Source organism: Carcharhinus amblyrhynchos, unplaced genomic scaffold, assembly GCF_965287045.1.
Source record: "Carcharhinus amblyrhynchos unplaced genomic scaffold, sCarAmb.v2.hapA scaffold_39, whole genome shotgun sequence".
NCBI classification, from domain to species: domain Eukaryota; kingdom Metazoa; phylum Chordata; class Chondrichthyes; order Carcharhiniformes; family Carcharhinidae; genus Carcharhinus; species Carcharhinus amblyrhynchos.
In genome coordinates this window covers 1,080,700-1,095,746 of record NW_027649780.1, presented here as the reverse complement: position 1 = coordinate 1,095,746, position 15,047 = coordinate 1,080,700, and the positions used below count along the sequence as shown (strand labels likewise).

General features: G+C 45.6%; 1 protein-coding gene across 1 annotated transcript in view; it reads right to left on the bottom strand.

The window, feature by feature from the left end:
* Positions 1-214: 214 nt before the first annotated feature.
* LOC145363509 (uncharacterized) overlaps positions 215-15,047 on the bottom strand; it is a 137,558-nt gene continuing 122,725 nt past the window's right edge. Inside the window, 2 exon segments of the mRNA XM_080218704.1 lie at positions 215-1,722; positions 3,752-5,146. Coding sequence (XP_080074830.1) covers positions 1,650-1,722; positions 3,752-5,146 — 1,468 coding nt within the window. The 3' untranslated portion in view covers positions 215-1,649.

Below are 15,047 nucleotides of genomic sequence, written 5' to 3'. Positions count from 1 at the left end.
TAATGGAAGGACTCTTAGTAGTGTCGATGAGCAGAGAGATCTCGGTGTACACGTGCATAGATCCCTGAAAGTTGGCACCCAGGTTGATAAGGTTGTTAAGAAGGCGTATGGTGTGTTAGCTTTTATTCGTAGAGGGATTGAATTTCAGAGCCGTGAGGTCATGTTGCAACTGTACAAAACTCTGGTGTGGCCACACTTGGAGTATCGTGTACAGTTCTGGTCGCCGCATTTATAAGGAGGATGTGGAGGCATTGGAAAGGATGCAGAGGAGGTTTACCAGGATGTTGCCTGGTATGGTGGGAAGGTCTTATGAGGAAAGGCTGAGGGACTTGAGGTTGTTTTCGTTAGAAAGAAGAAGGTTGAGAGGTGACCTAATTGAGGCATACAAGATGATCAGAGGGTTAGATAGGGTCAAAAGTGAGAGCCTTTTTCCTCGGATGGTGATGGCTAACATGAGGGGACATAGCTTTAAATTAAGGGGTGGTAATTATAGGATGGATGTCAGAGGTATGTTCTTTACTCAGAGGGTAGTAAGGGTGTGGAATGCCCTGCCTGCAGTTGTGGACTCACCAACTTTAAGGGCGTTCAAATGGTCAGTGGATAGGCATATGGATAACATTGGAATAGTTTAGGTTAGAGGGTCATTAGATTGTTGCACCGACCAGTGGAACCATCGAGGGCTGAAGGGCCTGTACTGCGCTGTAATGTTCTATGTTCTACATGCTGCAAGTTCATCCATTTATTCCAGATGCTCCTGGCGTTGAGGTAGACACACTTCAAACCACCTTCCTGCCTGCCGGTACACTCCGGCGACCTTGAAACTTTTTTCATGACCTCACCACTCTCAACTTCCTGTACACTGGAACTACAATTCAGGTTTCCATCCCCCTGGTGAATTAGTTTCAACTCTCCTGAAGAGCATTAGCAAATCCCTCCCCCCCCTCAAGATATTGGTACACCTCCGGTTTAGGTGTAGACCATTCCGTTTGTAGAGATCTCACCTACCCCAGGAAGAGCACCAATTATCCAGATACCTGAATCCCTCCCTCCTGCACCATCCCTGTAGCTACATGCTCAGTAGCTTTCTCTCCCCTATTCCTCTCCTCGCTAGTTTTTTTTCAACAAATACCTAATTGTAAATCAATACAGATTCAACAAGATTGACCAAGAATGAACACTTTAGATGGTGAATTCAAAAGATATATTAAACCATTGAATGTATAAAGATAAGTCAGAAAGTTCAAAAGCAATGTGTCAATTAACAGTAATTAACAATATTAATAGCATGATCCTAGCTTAACAATTGAAGAGACTTCTCACAACTAGTTCAGTGAATTGGGCTGAAGTTCGAATCCCAAACATGAATAATAAAAGTGGCTCTTCGAACAATTTATTTTATATTTAAAAGATGTTGTAAACCTCCTTAGCCAAGATGTTGGAAATATCAAATTAATCGATAAAATGTCAATTGGGTAACTGAATCCTTTCCCACAGTCCCCCCATTACCAGTTTCCTCCACAGCGTGTGTTTGTGTCCTAACACGTCAGATCATCAACTGAACTCTCATCCGCACACAGAAAATGCGTACAGTTTCTCCCCACTGTGAACGGTGCACTTTCCTTCCATGTCCAAATCAGATCTTATTCAGGTTATGATAAATTGGGCGATTCTGTCAGATGCTGATGTGATGTTTGGTTCGAGTTTCCTGACTGCAAATCCTCCCTGTGGAAGGGAGTTAAAAGAGAAAAAAGGGAGTGAGGGAGAACCGAGAAAAGGCAGCTTGTGAAATGGAGCTAAATGAATCTGGTAATTTGTGGGGCTGGCACGAGGAAAAAGTGACCATGAAAACTGCTGGATTGTTGCAAAGACCCAAGTGGGTCACTGATATCCTTCAGGGAAGAGAACCTGCCAACTGGTTTGAGCCCATACAAATTTCTAATGTCTCCGAGAGGAAATAAAGGAGATGGGAGAGGCTGGGATTAAAATGATATTATACCATAACAATGCAACCAGAATTTTGCCCACATTAAGACGGGGGTCATTCAAAAATTAAAACAAAGCTGATGTACTTGATGTTCACCCAGAACATTAACACCAAAACTACACATCCGGGGTGGGAAGTTGCTAGGATCAATCGTTAAGGAGGAGATGATTGAGCATTTGGAAAGACAAAGCTCAATCCACCATTGTCAGCATGGTTTTATGAAGGATAAGTCACGCTTGACAAACTGGTTCTTTGAGGACGTAACTAGCAAGATGGATAGTGGGGAGCCTATAGATGTGAGACATCTAGACTTCCAGAAGACGTTTGACACAGTGCCGCACGATAGCACAGCGGTTAGCACTGCTGCTTCACAGCTCCAGCGACCTGGGTTCGATCCCTGGCTTGGGTCACTCTCTGTGTGGAATCTGCACATTCTCCTCGTGTCTGCATGGGTTTCCTCCGGGTGCTCCGGTTTCCGCCCATAGTCCAAAGATGTGCCGGTTAGGTTGATTGGCCATGCTAAATTGCCCCTTGAGTCCCCAGATGTGTGGGTTAGAGGAATTTGCAGGTAAAATATGTAGAGATATGGGGGTAGGGTCTGCGTGGGATTGTGGTCAGTGCAGACTCGATGGGCCAAATGGCCTCTTTCTGTACCGTAGGGTTTCTATGATGACTTTCTATGATTCTATGTGCCACATAAAAGACTAATCCAGAAGGTAAAGTTGCAGGGGATTGGAGGTAAAGTACTAGATTGAATTGAGGATTGGCTCATTGACAGAGAGCAGAGGATCGGGATAAATAGGTCTTCTCTGGCTGACAAAATGTAACTGGCGGGGTGTTGCAGGGGTCAATATTCGGGCCTCAACTGTTTACAATCTATATAAATGATCTGCAAGCAGAATAGAGTGTAACATAGCAAAATTTGCAAATAACACAGGCAAACAGCCAGTGAAGAGGATATAAAGATTGTACAGATGGATATAACTAGGCTAGGAGAATGGGCCAAAATTTGGCATATGGAGTTTAATATGGATAAATGCTGTAATGTTCTATGTTCTATGTTCTATAAATGTGAGGTTATCCATTTTGGCAGAAAAAAAGTAGAAAGGCAAATTATTGCTGAAATGAAAAACAGATTTAAAACATGCCCAGGCAGAAGGATCTGGGTATCTATGGGTATCTAGGTATCGCAGAAAGTCAGTCTGCAGGTGCAGTACTTAATGAAAAAGGCAATTGGCATGTTGACATTCATTGTAAAGGGACTGGAGTATAAAAATAGACAAATGTTGTTATAATTGTATAGGAGGTTGGTGAGGCCACCTCTGGAGTATTATATCCAGTGTCGGTCTTCTCAGCTGAGGAAGGACGTGGTGGTATTGGAAGCAGTTCAGAGAAGGTTCATTCGATTAATTCTGGAGATGAAGGGGTTGTTGTATGAGGAGAGATTAAACAGTTTGGACTTTTACTCACTGCAGAGTTTAAAAGAATGAGAGGGAATAGAAAATATTTCTTTAAACAAAAGGGAAAAGGGCATATGGGGATCAATTGGAGAGGTGGATTTGAGATCAGGAAGAGATCAGCCATGATCTGATTGAATGGCAGAGCAGGCTCAAAGGGCTGAATTTGTCTACTTCGGCTCTCACCCGCTCCCAGTGTGGGAAGAGTATGTTCTTAGCAGTGTGGAGATTAACATTGTCAGAAACAGGCTCCAATAAACAGAGTTCAGTCATGGATGTTGTAACAGAAAAATCCAAACAATGTACTTACTTGTGAACTCGCTGGTGTCTCACCAGGTTGGATGACCGAGTGAAACTCTTCCCACACTCGGAGCAGGTGAATGCCCTCTCCCCAGTGTGAACTCGCTGGTGTGTCAGCAGGTTAGATGACCGAGTGAAACTCTTCCCACACTGGGAGCAGGTGAATGGTGTCTCCCCAGTGTGAACTCGCTGGTGTGCAGTGAGACTAGATGATTGCCTGAACCCAGTGCCACAGTGAGAGCATCTGAATGGTCTTTTGTCAGTGTGAACACGTTGATGGGATGTGAGTTCCCCAGAACTTTTAAAGCACTTCCCGCAGTCTGGGCATTTAAAAGGTCTCTCATCAGTGTGAACACGTTGATGGGATGTGAGTTCCTGAGAACTTTTAAAGCACTTCCCACAGTCTGGGCATTTAAAAGGTCTCTCATCAGTGTGAACTCGCTGGTGATTCAGCAGAGTGGATGACCGAGTGAATCCCTTCCCACATTTGGAGCAGGTGAACAGGTTATCTCCAGTGTGAACTCGCTGGTGTGTCAGAAAGTGAAATAACCGGATAAATCTTTTCCCGCACACGGAGCAGGTGAACGGTCTCTCCCTAGTGTGAACTCGCTGGTGTCTCAGCAGGTCAGATGATCGAGGGAATCCCTTCCCACACTCAGAGCAAGGGAACGGTTTCTCTCCAGTGTGAGATCGCAAGTGTAGAGTGAGATTAGAGGAATTCCTGAACCCAGCCCCACAGTGAGAACACCTGAATGGTCTCTCATCAGTGTGAATACGTTGATGGTACATGAGTTCACTGGAACTTTTAAAGCACTTCCCACAGTCCAAGCATTTAAAAGGTCTCTTATCAGTGTGAACTCGCTGGTGTCTCCGAAGATTGGATAACTCAGTGAATCCCTTCCCACACTCGGAGCAGGTGAATGGCCTCTCCCCAGTGTGAGTGCGCTGGTGTATCACCAGAGTGGATAACAGAGCGAAGCCCATCCCACACTCGGAGCAGGCGAACGGCCTCTCCCCAGTGTGAACTCGCTGGTGTATCAGCAGGTCCGATGATCGAGTGAATCCCTTCCCACACTCGGAGCAGGTGAATGGTCTCTCTCCAGTGTGACACCATCGATGTGTCTCCAGCTCAGACCGATATCTGAATCCCTTCCCGCAATCCTCACATTTCCACGGTTTCTTCCTGTTGTGACAGCGTTTATGTCCTGACAACCCAGATGATTGGCTAAAGCCTCGTCCACACACAGAACACGTGTACGGTTCCTCCCCACTGTGAGCAGTGCTTTTTCCTTCCATGTTCAAAATCCGATGATATTCAGGTTACGATAAAGTGAGTGACTCTGTCAGATCCTGATGTAATGTCTGGTTCCAGTTTCCTGACTGCAAATCCTCCCTTTCTGATATCCTGTGAAATTGATTTAAAACAGGAAAAAGGGAGTGAGAGAGAACCCACAAAAACACAAAGGCAGGTTGTAAAATTAAGCTGAATTAATCTGGTAATTTGTAGGACTGGCACTAGGAAAAAATACCATGAAAATTGTAAAAGTGCAACTGCTTCCCTAATGTCTTTCAGGGAAAGGAATTTACCACCCAGTCTGGATGTAAACAAGAATGGAGAGGAGAGACAGGTAACGGAAGCAGGAAAAGGAGGATGCAGGAGAGAAGGTAAAGAATTTTATACAGCTACAAAATTAAACAAAGGGATTTACGCAGGCATGAGGTCAAATTTGGCCCGAGTAGAATGGGCAGGAAGGCTGGAAGGTAGGACAGTGGATGAGCAGTGGCAGTTGTTTAAGGTGATACTCAAGTGCTCACAACTAAAATATATCCCAATGAGGAAGAAAGATGGTAATAGGGGTAAAAAACATCCAGAGCTAAATAAGGAGGTCAAGGACAACATAGACAAAAACTAAGGTACACCATATTGCAAAGGCCAGTGGCAGGCTGGAAGATTGGTAAACTTTCAAACGTAAACAAAGGGATACTAAAAAGTAATAAAAAGAGCTACGGTGAATGACAAAAGAAAATTAGTGCAAAATATCAAGAAGGATAGCAAAAGCTTCTATAGGTACATAAAAGGGAAGAGAGTCGCTAGGGTGAATGTTGGTCCTTGGAAGATGAATCTGGAGAGTTAATAGTAGGGAACACTGAAATGGCAGAGATGCTAAATTAATACTTTGCCTCAGTTTTCACGGTGGAGGACACTAGTACCATTCCTATGGGAATGGGCAGTCAGAGGTAATAGAACTAAAAATCAACATGGATAGGGAAAAGGTACTCTGCAAACTATTGGGATTGAGGGCTGATAAGTACCCTGGGCCACATGGCTGACATCCTAAGTTATTAAAAGTGGCGGCAGTGGAGATAGTGGATCCATTGGTCATAATATTCCAAAATTCCTGTACACAGGAATGGATTTGGAAAATGCTAATCTAACTCCCTTATTCAGAAAGAGGAGGCAGCAAAATATGGCAAATAACAGACCAGTTAGTTTAACATATGTTGTTGGGAAATTGTTAGAATCAATTATCAAGGGAGCACCATCAAAACCCTATCCATCAGACTCAGCATGTTTTTATGAAAGGCAAATCATGTTTGACTAATTTGCTAGAGTTCTTCGAGAACATAACAAGAAAAGTGGATAAAGGGGATCATGTAGATATAGTAGATCTGGACTTCTGGAAGGCGTTTGATAAAGTGCCGCACAAAAGGTTAAATCACATGGGATTAGGGGTAATTTATTAATTTGGATAGGTGACTGGCTGGTGGACAGAAGACAGAGTTAGGATAATTTTTGTTTCCCTCTGAATGGCAACAAGTAACTGGTGGGGTGCCACGAGGCTCGGTCCATGGGCCCTAGTTATTTACAATCTATATTAATGACTTGGATACAGGGATAGAAGGCTCTATAGCCAAATTTGTAGATGACACAAAAACAGGAGGGGAAAGTAAGTTGCAATAAGGAAATAATAACCTTATAAATGGAAATAGATAGGTTGGGAGAGTGGGCCAAAATGTGGCAGATGGAGTTTAACGTGGATGAGTGCAAGATCATGCATTTTAGTCGCAAAAACGTGCAGGCGACTTATTATCTAAACGGGGAGAGACTTTGGTGTGCTCCAGTGCAAGGGGATCTGGGTGTCCTTGTTCATGAGTCACAGAAAACTAGCATGCAGGTGCGGCAGATAATAAAGAAAGTGAATGAAATGTTGGCATTTATAGCTAAAGGAATAGAATATAAAGGTAAAGAAGTGTTGTACAAGGCATTTGTGAGGCCACACCTGGAGTATTGTGCGCAGTTTTTGTCCCCGTATTTGAGGAAAGATGTAGTGGTATTGGACGCAGTTCAGAGGAGGTTCACTAGATTGATTCCAGAGATGAGTGGTTTGTCGTATGAAGAGAGATTGAACAGTTTAGGCCTATACTTCCTGGAATTTACAAGGAGGAAGGGAGCTCAAATTGAGCTACATAAGATGATAAAAGGTATGGATATAGTAGATGTGGCACGGATGCTTCTCCTGGTGGGGCATTCAAGGATGAGTAGTCATAGTCTTAGAATAAGGGGTAGAAAATTTAAAATAGAGTTGAGGAGAAACTACTTCTCCCAAAGGGCTGTGAATCTGTGGAATTCGTTATCCCAAAGTGTGGTGGATGATGGGCCAGGGAGTAAATTTAAGGAGGAGTTAAGACAGATTTTTAATTGGTAATGGGTTGAAAGGTTATGGGGAGAAGGCAGGAGAATGGGGATGAGAGTTTTATCAGCCATGATCAAATGGCGGAACGTACTTAGAACATAAGAAATAGGAGCAGGAGTAAGCCATCTAGCCCTTCGAGCCTGCCCCGCCATTCAATAAGATCATGGCTGATCTGTTGTGGCTCAGTTCCACATTCCCGCCCTCTCCCCATAACCCTTAATCCCCTCTCTTATCAAAAACCCATCAACCCGCGTCTTAAAAATATTTAGCGAGGTAGCCTCCACCACTTCAACGGGCAGAGAGTTCCAGATATTCACCACCCTTTGAGTGAAGAAGTTCCTCCTCAACTCCGTTCTAAACCGCCCCCCCCTTTATCTTGAGGCTGTGCCCCCTAGTCCTACTATCCTTTCTGAGCGGAAAGAGTCTCTCCACCTCTACCCTATCCAACCCATTCATCATCTTATACGTCTCAATGAGATCTCCCCTCATTCTTCTAAACTCTAACGAGTACAAGCCTAGTTTATTCAGCCTCTCCTCATAGTTCAACCCCATCAACTCTGGCATCAGCCTAGTAAACCTCCTCTGCACTCCCTCCAAGGCCAAAATATCCTTGCGTAAGTACAGCGCCTAAAACTGCACACAGTACTCCAGCTGCAGCCTCACCAATGCCCTATACAGCCGCAGCAAGACCTCCCTACTTTTATATTCAATCCCCCTCGCTATGAAGGCCAGCATCCCATTAGCCTTCCTGACCACCTGCTGCACCTGCAAGCTGGGTTTTTGCGACTCATGCACAAGGACCCCGAGGTCCCTCTGCACCGTCGCCTGCTGCAGTTTTTCGCCACGTAAGTAATAATCCTTCCTACCAAAATGGACCACCTCGCACTTGCCAACATTAAATTCCATTTGCCAGTTCCTGGCCCATTCGCCCAGCCTATCTGGATCCTTCTGTAGACTCTCCACACGCTCCGCACAATTTGCCGTTCCACCAATCTTGGTGTCATCAGCAAATTTCGACACCATACGCTTGGTTCCCTCCTCCAGATCATCTATATAAATGGTAAATAGCTGAGGCCCCAGCACCGACCCCTGGGGCACTCCACTAGTCACCATCCGCCAATCCGAATAGCACCCATTGACCCCCACTCTCTGCCTCCTATTTGACAACCAATCCTCTATCCACGCTAACACCCTACCCCCAACTCCATGTCCCCTGACCTTCTGCAATAACCTCTTGTGAGGTACCTTGTCAAACGCCTTCTGAAAATCAAGAAAGACCACATCCACCGGCTCTCCTCTATCCACCGCCCTAGACACATCCTCATAGAACTCCAGTAAATTTGTCAGACACGACTTCCCTTTAATGAAACCGTGCTGCGTCTGCTCTATCAAGCAATTCCCCTCAAGATGCCTCGCTATTTCCTCCTTGATGACGGATTCTAACATTTTACGTACAACAGACGTTAAACTAACTGGCCTATAATTCCCTGCCTTTTGCCTGGCACCCTTCTTAAACAACGGCGTAACATTAGCCGTTTTCCAATCTTTCGGCACTTCCCCGGAATCCAGCGACGTCTGGAAAATAACCACCAAGGCATCCACTATCACCTCCGCCATTTCTTTCAGAACCCTCGGATGCATTCCATCCGGTCCTGGCGACTTGTCCGCAATCAGCCCCTCCAGTCTGTAGAGCACCGCCTTTCTAGTAACAGTAATGTCATTAATACCCTCCAGTCCTACCACCTTTCCATCTCTAACACCCGGCAAATTATTCACGTCCTCCTCCATGAAGACAGAAACAAAAAAGTTATTCAAGACCTTAGCCATATCCCCATCCCCTACCACTAAGTCCCCCTTCTCATCCTCTAAGGGACCAATGTTCACCCTAGCCAGCCTCTTCCTTTTTATATATTTATAAAAACTCTTGCTATCCTTTTTTATATTAAGCGCTAGCCCAACTTCATAGTTTCTCCTTCCCTTCTTTATCAACTTTTTTGTCAATCTTTGTTGACATTTAAACCTCTCCCAATCCTCTTCTCGCCCACTACTCTTAGCTACTCTAAACGCCTCCGCTTTTAATTTAACACTTTCCTTCACCTCCTTCGTTATCCACAGCTTATTACCTCTCCTCCTACTGTCCTTTTTGACCATTGGAATAAATTTCTGCTGAGCACCAAGAAAGATCTCCTTAAAGATCCTCCACCGCTCCTCAGCAGACCTACCTTCCAACGTGCTCCCCCAGTCCACATTCGCCAATTCTTCTCTCATCCTACCGTACTCCCCTCTGTTCAAACAAAGGACGTGCGTCCGGAAACCCACTTTCTCCTCCTCCATCTGCACCAGAAACTCCACCATACAATGATCACTCTCCCCAAGAGGATCCTTCACCGCAAGGTCCCTAATTCTACCCGCCTCATTACGTAACACCAAATCCAAGATAGCTCGCTCCCTCGTCGGCTCCAACACACACTGTTCAAGGAAACTATCCCAGCAGCATTCCAAGAACTCCTCCTCGAGCCCACCACGTCCAACATGGGTCGACCAATCAATATGTAGATTGAAATCCCCCATAACTACGGCCGTCCCATTCCTGCACGCCGCACTTATTTGCGCGTTAACAGCCCGCCCCACCTCCAGATCATTATTCGGGGGCCTATAGACGACACCCACCAGCGTCTTCCTCCCTTTGCTGTTCCTAATCTCTACCCATAACGATTCCACTTTCTGCTCCTTGGCTCCAATATCATTCCTTGCTACCACCCTGATGCTATCCTTAATCATGATGTGGGTATGCCGGCGTTGGACTGGCGTAAACACAGTAAAAAGTCTGATAACACCAGGTTTTAGTCCAACCTATTTATTTGATAATATACTCACAAGCTTTTGAGGGGCAGTCCCTCGAAAGCTTGTGAGTATATTATCAAATAAATAGGTTGGACTAAAACCTGGTGTTGTCAGACTTTTTGCTATCCTTAAATCAGCAGAGCTTCGCACCCCACCCCCCCTCCTTTTCCCTCCTGCCTATCCTTCCTAAACACTTGATACCCCTGGACGTTCAGCTCCCAGTCCCTGTCACCTTGCAGCCACGTCTCTGTAATGGCCACCAGATCATATCCATTTGTGCCAATCTGTGCCACCAGCTCATCCACTTTATTCCGAATGCTTCGTGCATTCAGATAAAGCGCTTTCATCCCAGCCTTCACCTGGACCCTATTTGCCGCAACGCCACCAACCATACTCACGCCCCCTACTCCCTCTATTATTGGGACATCCTCGGCCTCTACCCTTACCTGTACCCTATCCTTAACTTTAGACCCCGTAATGTCACCTACCCTCGCACCCTCCCCCCCGCAATTAGTTTAAAGCTCTGTCGACAGTCCTCTTTACTCGATTCGCCAGGACTCTGGTCCCAGCACGGTTCAGACCAACCCCATCCCGCCCGAACAGGTCCCACCTACCCCAATACTGATGCCAATGCCCCATAAATTCAAACCCATTCCTCCCACACCAATCCCTGAGCCACCCATTCACTTCCTTAATCCTATCAACCCTATGCCCATCTGCACTCGGTTCAGGCAGTAGCCCAGAGATAACCACCTTGTCGGTTCTACTTTTTAATACCATTCCCTTGATAGGCCAAATGGCCTAATTCTGCTCCTATGTCTTATGAACTACAACTAAAGCAGATCTTGCAGAGTTTCCCAAATCCACAACCTCCAGCACCTAAAAGGACCAAGGTAGCAGGTTTATGTCCCTATTGTAAACTCTCTCCAAGTCATACATTGTCCTGACTTGTCTGACATTCAGTACTGGGTGAACAGACATTTCATGAATTTGAATATTGGGAAGCCTGATGACCATTGTCCTCAGTCCCGCTACAATCTCCACTCCATAGACTCTGGCCCCATTTCTCTCCCCGGCAAATGTCTGAGGCAGAACCAACTGTTCACAAAATTTGGTGCCTTATTTTACCCCACGCTGAGCTTCCAGGCAGGTTTCTGGACAAGTAAGTGGCACACAAGCAGAGAGAGAACTCACCCTGAGTGAGACACTATTGGTGTGAGTATATTTGGGAATTTATATCAAAGTAGGGATTTGGTTAATAGGGAAAGTGTTGGTCTTTTGATTTCATTCACTTGTTAACCTTTCAGAAAGTAGTCTTGCCCTGCTGCAGGATAAGAGGCTGGTTATTTGGTGAGTACTTCAGCTTCTGTGAAGCGGCAGTGGGAAAACAAAACTGTGTGATCACAAGAAACTGGGAAATTGATTGGCCGGTGCTCAGGGTAAGGGGCAGTGTGTGAAAAATTAGCTCTTGAATAAGGTAAAGTTAGGGCCTATATAGTGAGGTAATACAAGTAATTCAAAATAGAAATGTTAATGCGATAGCAGTAATATTCAGACAAAACAAGGCAGCTGAGTTCCTGTAATAAAGACACTATTAATGTCCTAGACATTGAAGGATAGTCATACCACAGCCTAATGTCCACTTCCATGACTACATTTCCAGCATCTCTCCATATTATTGACACCTTTATTGCTTATATCCTTTTCACTCACCCATCACATTGTCCTCACTGACCCACACAGGTTCCTTGTTAAACGCAACTCAATTTAAAATCCACAGCCTTCTTTTCAAATCTCTCCATGACATTGCTCTTCCCCATTTCCAGTCACACAGATGTTTGACTCCTTTTCCCACAGGCACACTTATAATCATAGAACTGCTGCAGTGCAGAAGGAGGCCATTCAGCCCACTGAGTCTGCACCCACAGAGCATTTTACCCATGCCTTTTCCTCATAACCCCACATATTTACCTCACTAATTCTCCCTAACCTACACATCTTTGGACATTCTTGGGCAATTTAGCATGGTAAGTAGTCTGACAACACCAGGTTTAAGTCCAACCAATTTATTTGATAGTAAACTCACAAGCTTTCGAGGTTAACCTCTTCGTCAGGTGAATGGAGAACTCTCTCCGGCACAGAAGGCCAAATAGATCGGTTGGACTCAAACCTGGTGTTGTCAGACTTCTTAGTGTGTACCCCAGTCCAACGCCGGCATCTCCACATCATGGCAATTTAGCATGACCAATCAACCTAACCCACAATGTTTGGTTTGTGTTTTCCATATTTTAATCATGATCTTCTAATATCCTGTAATTCCTAAGTCCAGGATGAAATTCAATTCATTCAATATTTCATCTAGACTCGAACAGTCTCCCACATTGAACTGGTGATAAACTTGAGGAAAGCAGAACACCCAGAGGAAAACCACACAGACAGGGGAAGAACATTCAAATTTCACACAGACAGTTCCCTGAGGTGGGAATTGAACCTGGGTCCTTGCCAATGTAAGGCAGCAGTGCTGATAACAGTGAGACACAAATGGAGTGAATATATTCTGGAATTTGGATCAAAGAGGGGATTCAGTACATAGGGAAAGATAACATTTTTCGGCCTTCAGAAAGTGGTCTTGCCCTGCTGCAGAGAAAGAGGCTAGTTATTTGCTGAGTATTTCAGAGCTGAGAGGCAGCAATGGGAAAACAAAACAACTGTGTGATCACAGGAAATTGGGAAGTTGATTGGCTGCTAAGTGCTCAGTGTAAGAGACAGTGTGTAAAAATCTAGCATGTGGAATAAAGAAGTGATAGAGGTCACAGAATCCCTACAGCACAGAAGGCCATTTTGCCCCATCAAGTCTGTACTGACCACAATCCCACCCAGGTCCTATTCCCATAACCCCACACATTTACCCTGATGTATAACCTAACCCGCACATCTTTGGACAGTGGGAGGAACACAGTAAAAAGTCTGACAACACCAGGTTTTAGTCGGCATACCCACATCATGACTACAGTGGAAGGAAACCAGAGCACCCGGAGGAAACCCACACAGAGACAGGTAGAAAGTGCAAACTCCACACAGGCAGAGACCTTAGGCTGGAATTGAACCTGGCATTGTGAGGCAGCAGTGCGAACCACTGTGCCACCATGCTGTTACGGCCAACGTAGTAAAGTACGTACACATAATCCAAAATAGAGTTAATGCAAGAGGAGTAAAGTTAAGGCATTACAAGGCAGCTCAGTGCAGTGAAATGCGTATCCTGTAATATCGAGTCAGAAAGGTCATGGTGCAAATTCATAGACACCACCGGTGTCCTGGACGACCACGTGTACAGGAACTGCTGTGAGCTACAGAAACCCGAGTTCAGATTTCAGAACTTGAGCAGCGGCTGGAATCACTGTGGGGCATACATGAAGCTGAGAGTTACATGGGTGACACATTCAGAGAGATGGTCACACTGCAGCTTAAGGGTTCTATGTCCAATCACATAACCACGATTCGAACTGATCTCCATATCAGTGACATCTCTGCTGCCTAAATTCTCCGTACTGAGTCCCATTCACTCAACCATCACTGACCTACACAGGATCCAAATTAAACATAAGAACGTAGGAACATAAGAGCAGGAGTAGGCCATCTAGCCCTTCGAGCCTGCCCCGCCATTCAACAAGATCATGGCTGATCTGAAGTGGCTCAGTTCCACTTTCCCCCCATAACCCTTAATCCCCTTGCCTACCAAAAACCTATCTACCCGCATCTTAAATATATTTAGCGAGGTAGCCTCCACCACTTCAACGGGCAGAGAATTCCAGAGATTCACCACCCTTTGAGTGAAGAAATTCCTCCTCAACTCTGTTCTAAACTGCGCCCCCCCCCCCCCCCCCCCCCCCCCTTATCTTGAGGCTGTGCCCTCTAGTCCTACTGTCCTTTCTGAGCGGGAAGAACCTCTCCACCTCTACCCTATCCATCCCTTTCATCATCTTATATGTCTCAATGAGATCTCCCCTCATCCTTCTAAACTCTAACGAGTACAAGCCCAGTCTATTCAGCCTCTCCTCATAGCTCAACCCCCTCAAGTCCGGTATCAGCCTAGTGAACCTCCTCTGCACTCCCTCCAAGGCCAAAATATCCTTGCGCAAGTGCGGCGACCAAAACTGCACACAGTACTCCAGCTGCGGCCTCACCAGTGCCCTGTACAGTTGCAGCAAGACCTCCCTACTTTTATATTCAATCCCCCTCGCTATGAAGGCCAGCATCCCATTTGCCTTCCTGACCACCTGCTGCACCTGTAGGCTGGGTTTTTGCGACTCATGCACGAGGACCCCCAGATCCCTCTGCACCGTAGCATGCTGCAGCTTTTCGCCCTGTAAGTAGAGTCCTCCCTACCATTATTCCTACCAAAGTGGATAACCTCACACTTGCCAACATTGTATTCCATCTACCAGGTCCTCGCCCACTCGCTCAGCCTATCTAGATTCCTCTGCAGACTTTCCACACCCTCCGCACAATTTGCTTTTCCACTTATCTTTGTGTCATCAGCAAATTTCAACACCTTACACTCAGCTCCCTCCTCCAGATCATCTATATAAATGGTAAATAGCTGAGGCTCCAGCACCGATTCCTGGGGCACTCCACTAGTCACCAACCGCCAATCCGAATAGCACCCATTGACACCCACTCTCTGCCTCCTATTTGACAGCCAATCCCCTATCCACGCTAACACCCTACCCCCAAATCCATGCCCCCTAACCTTCTGTAACAACCTTT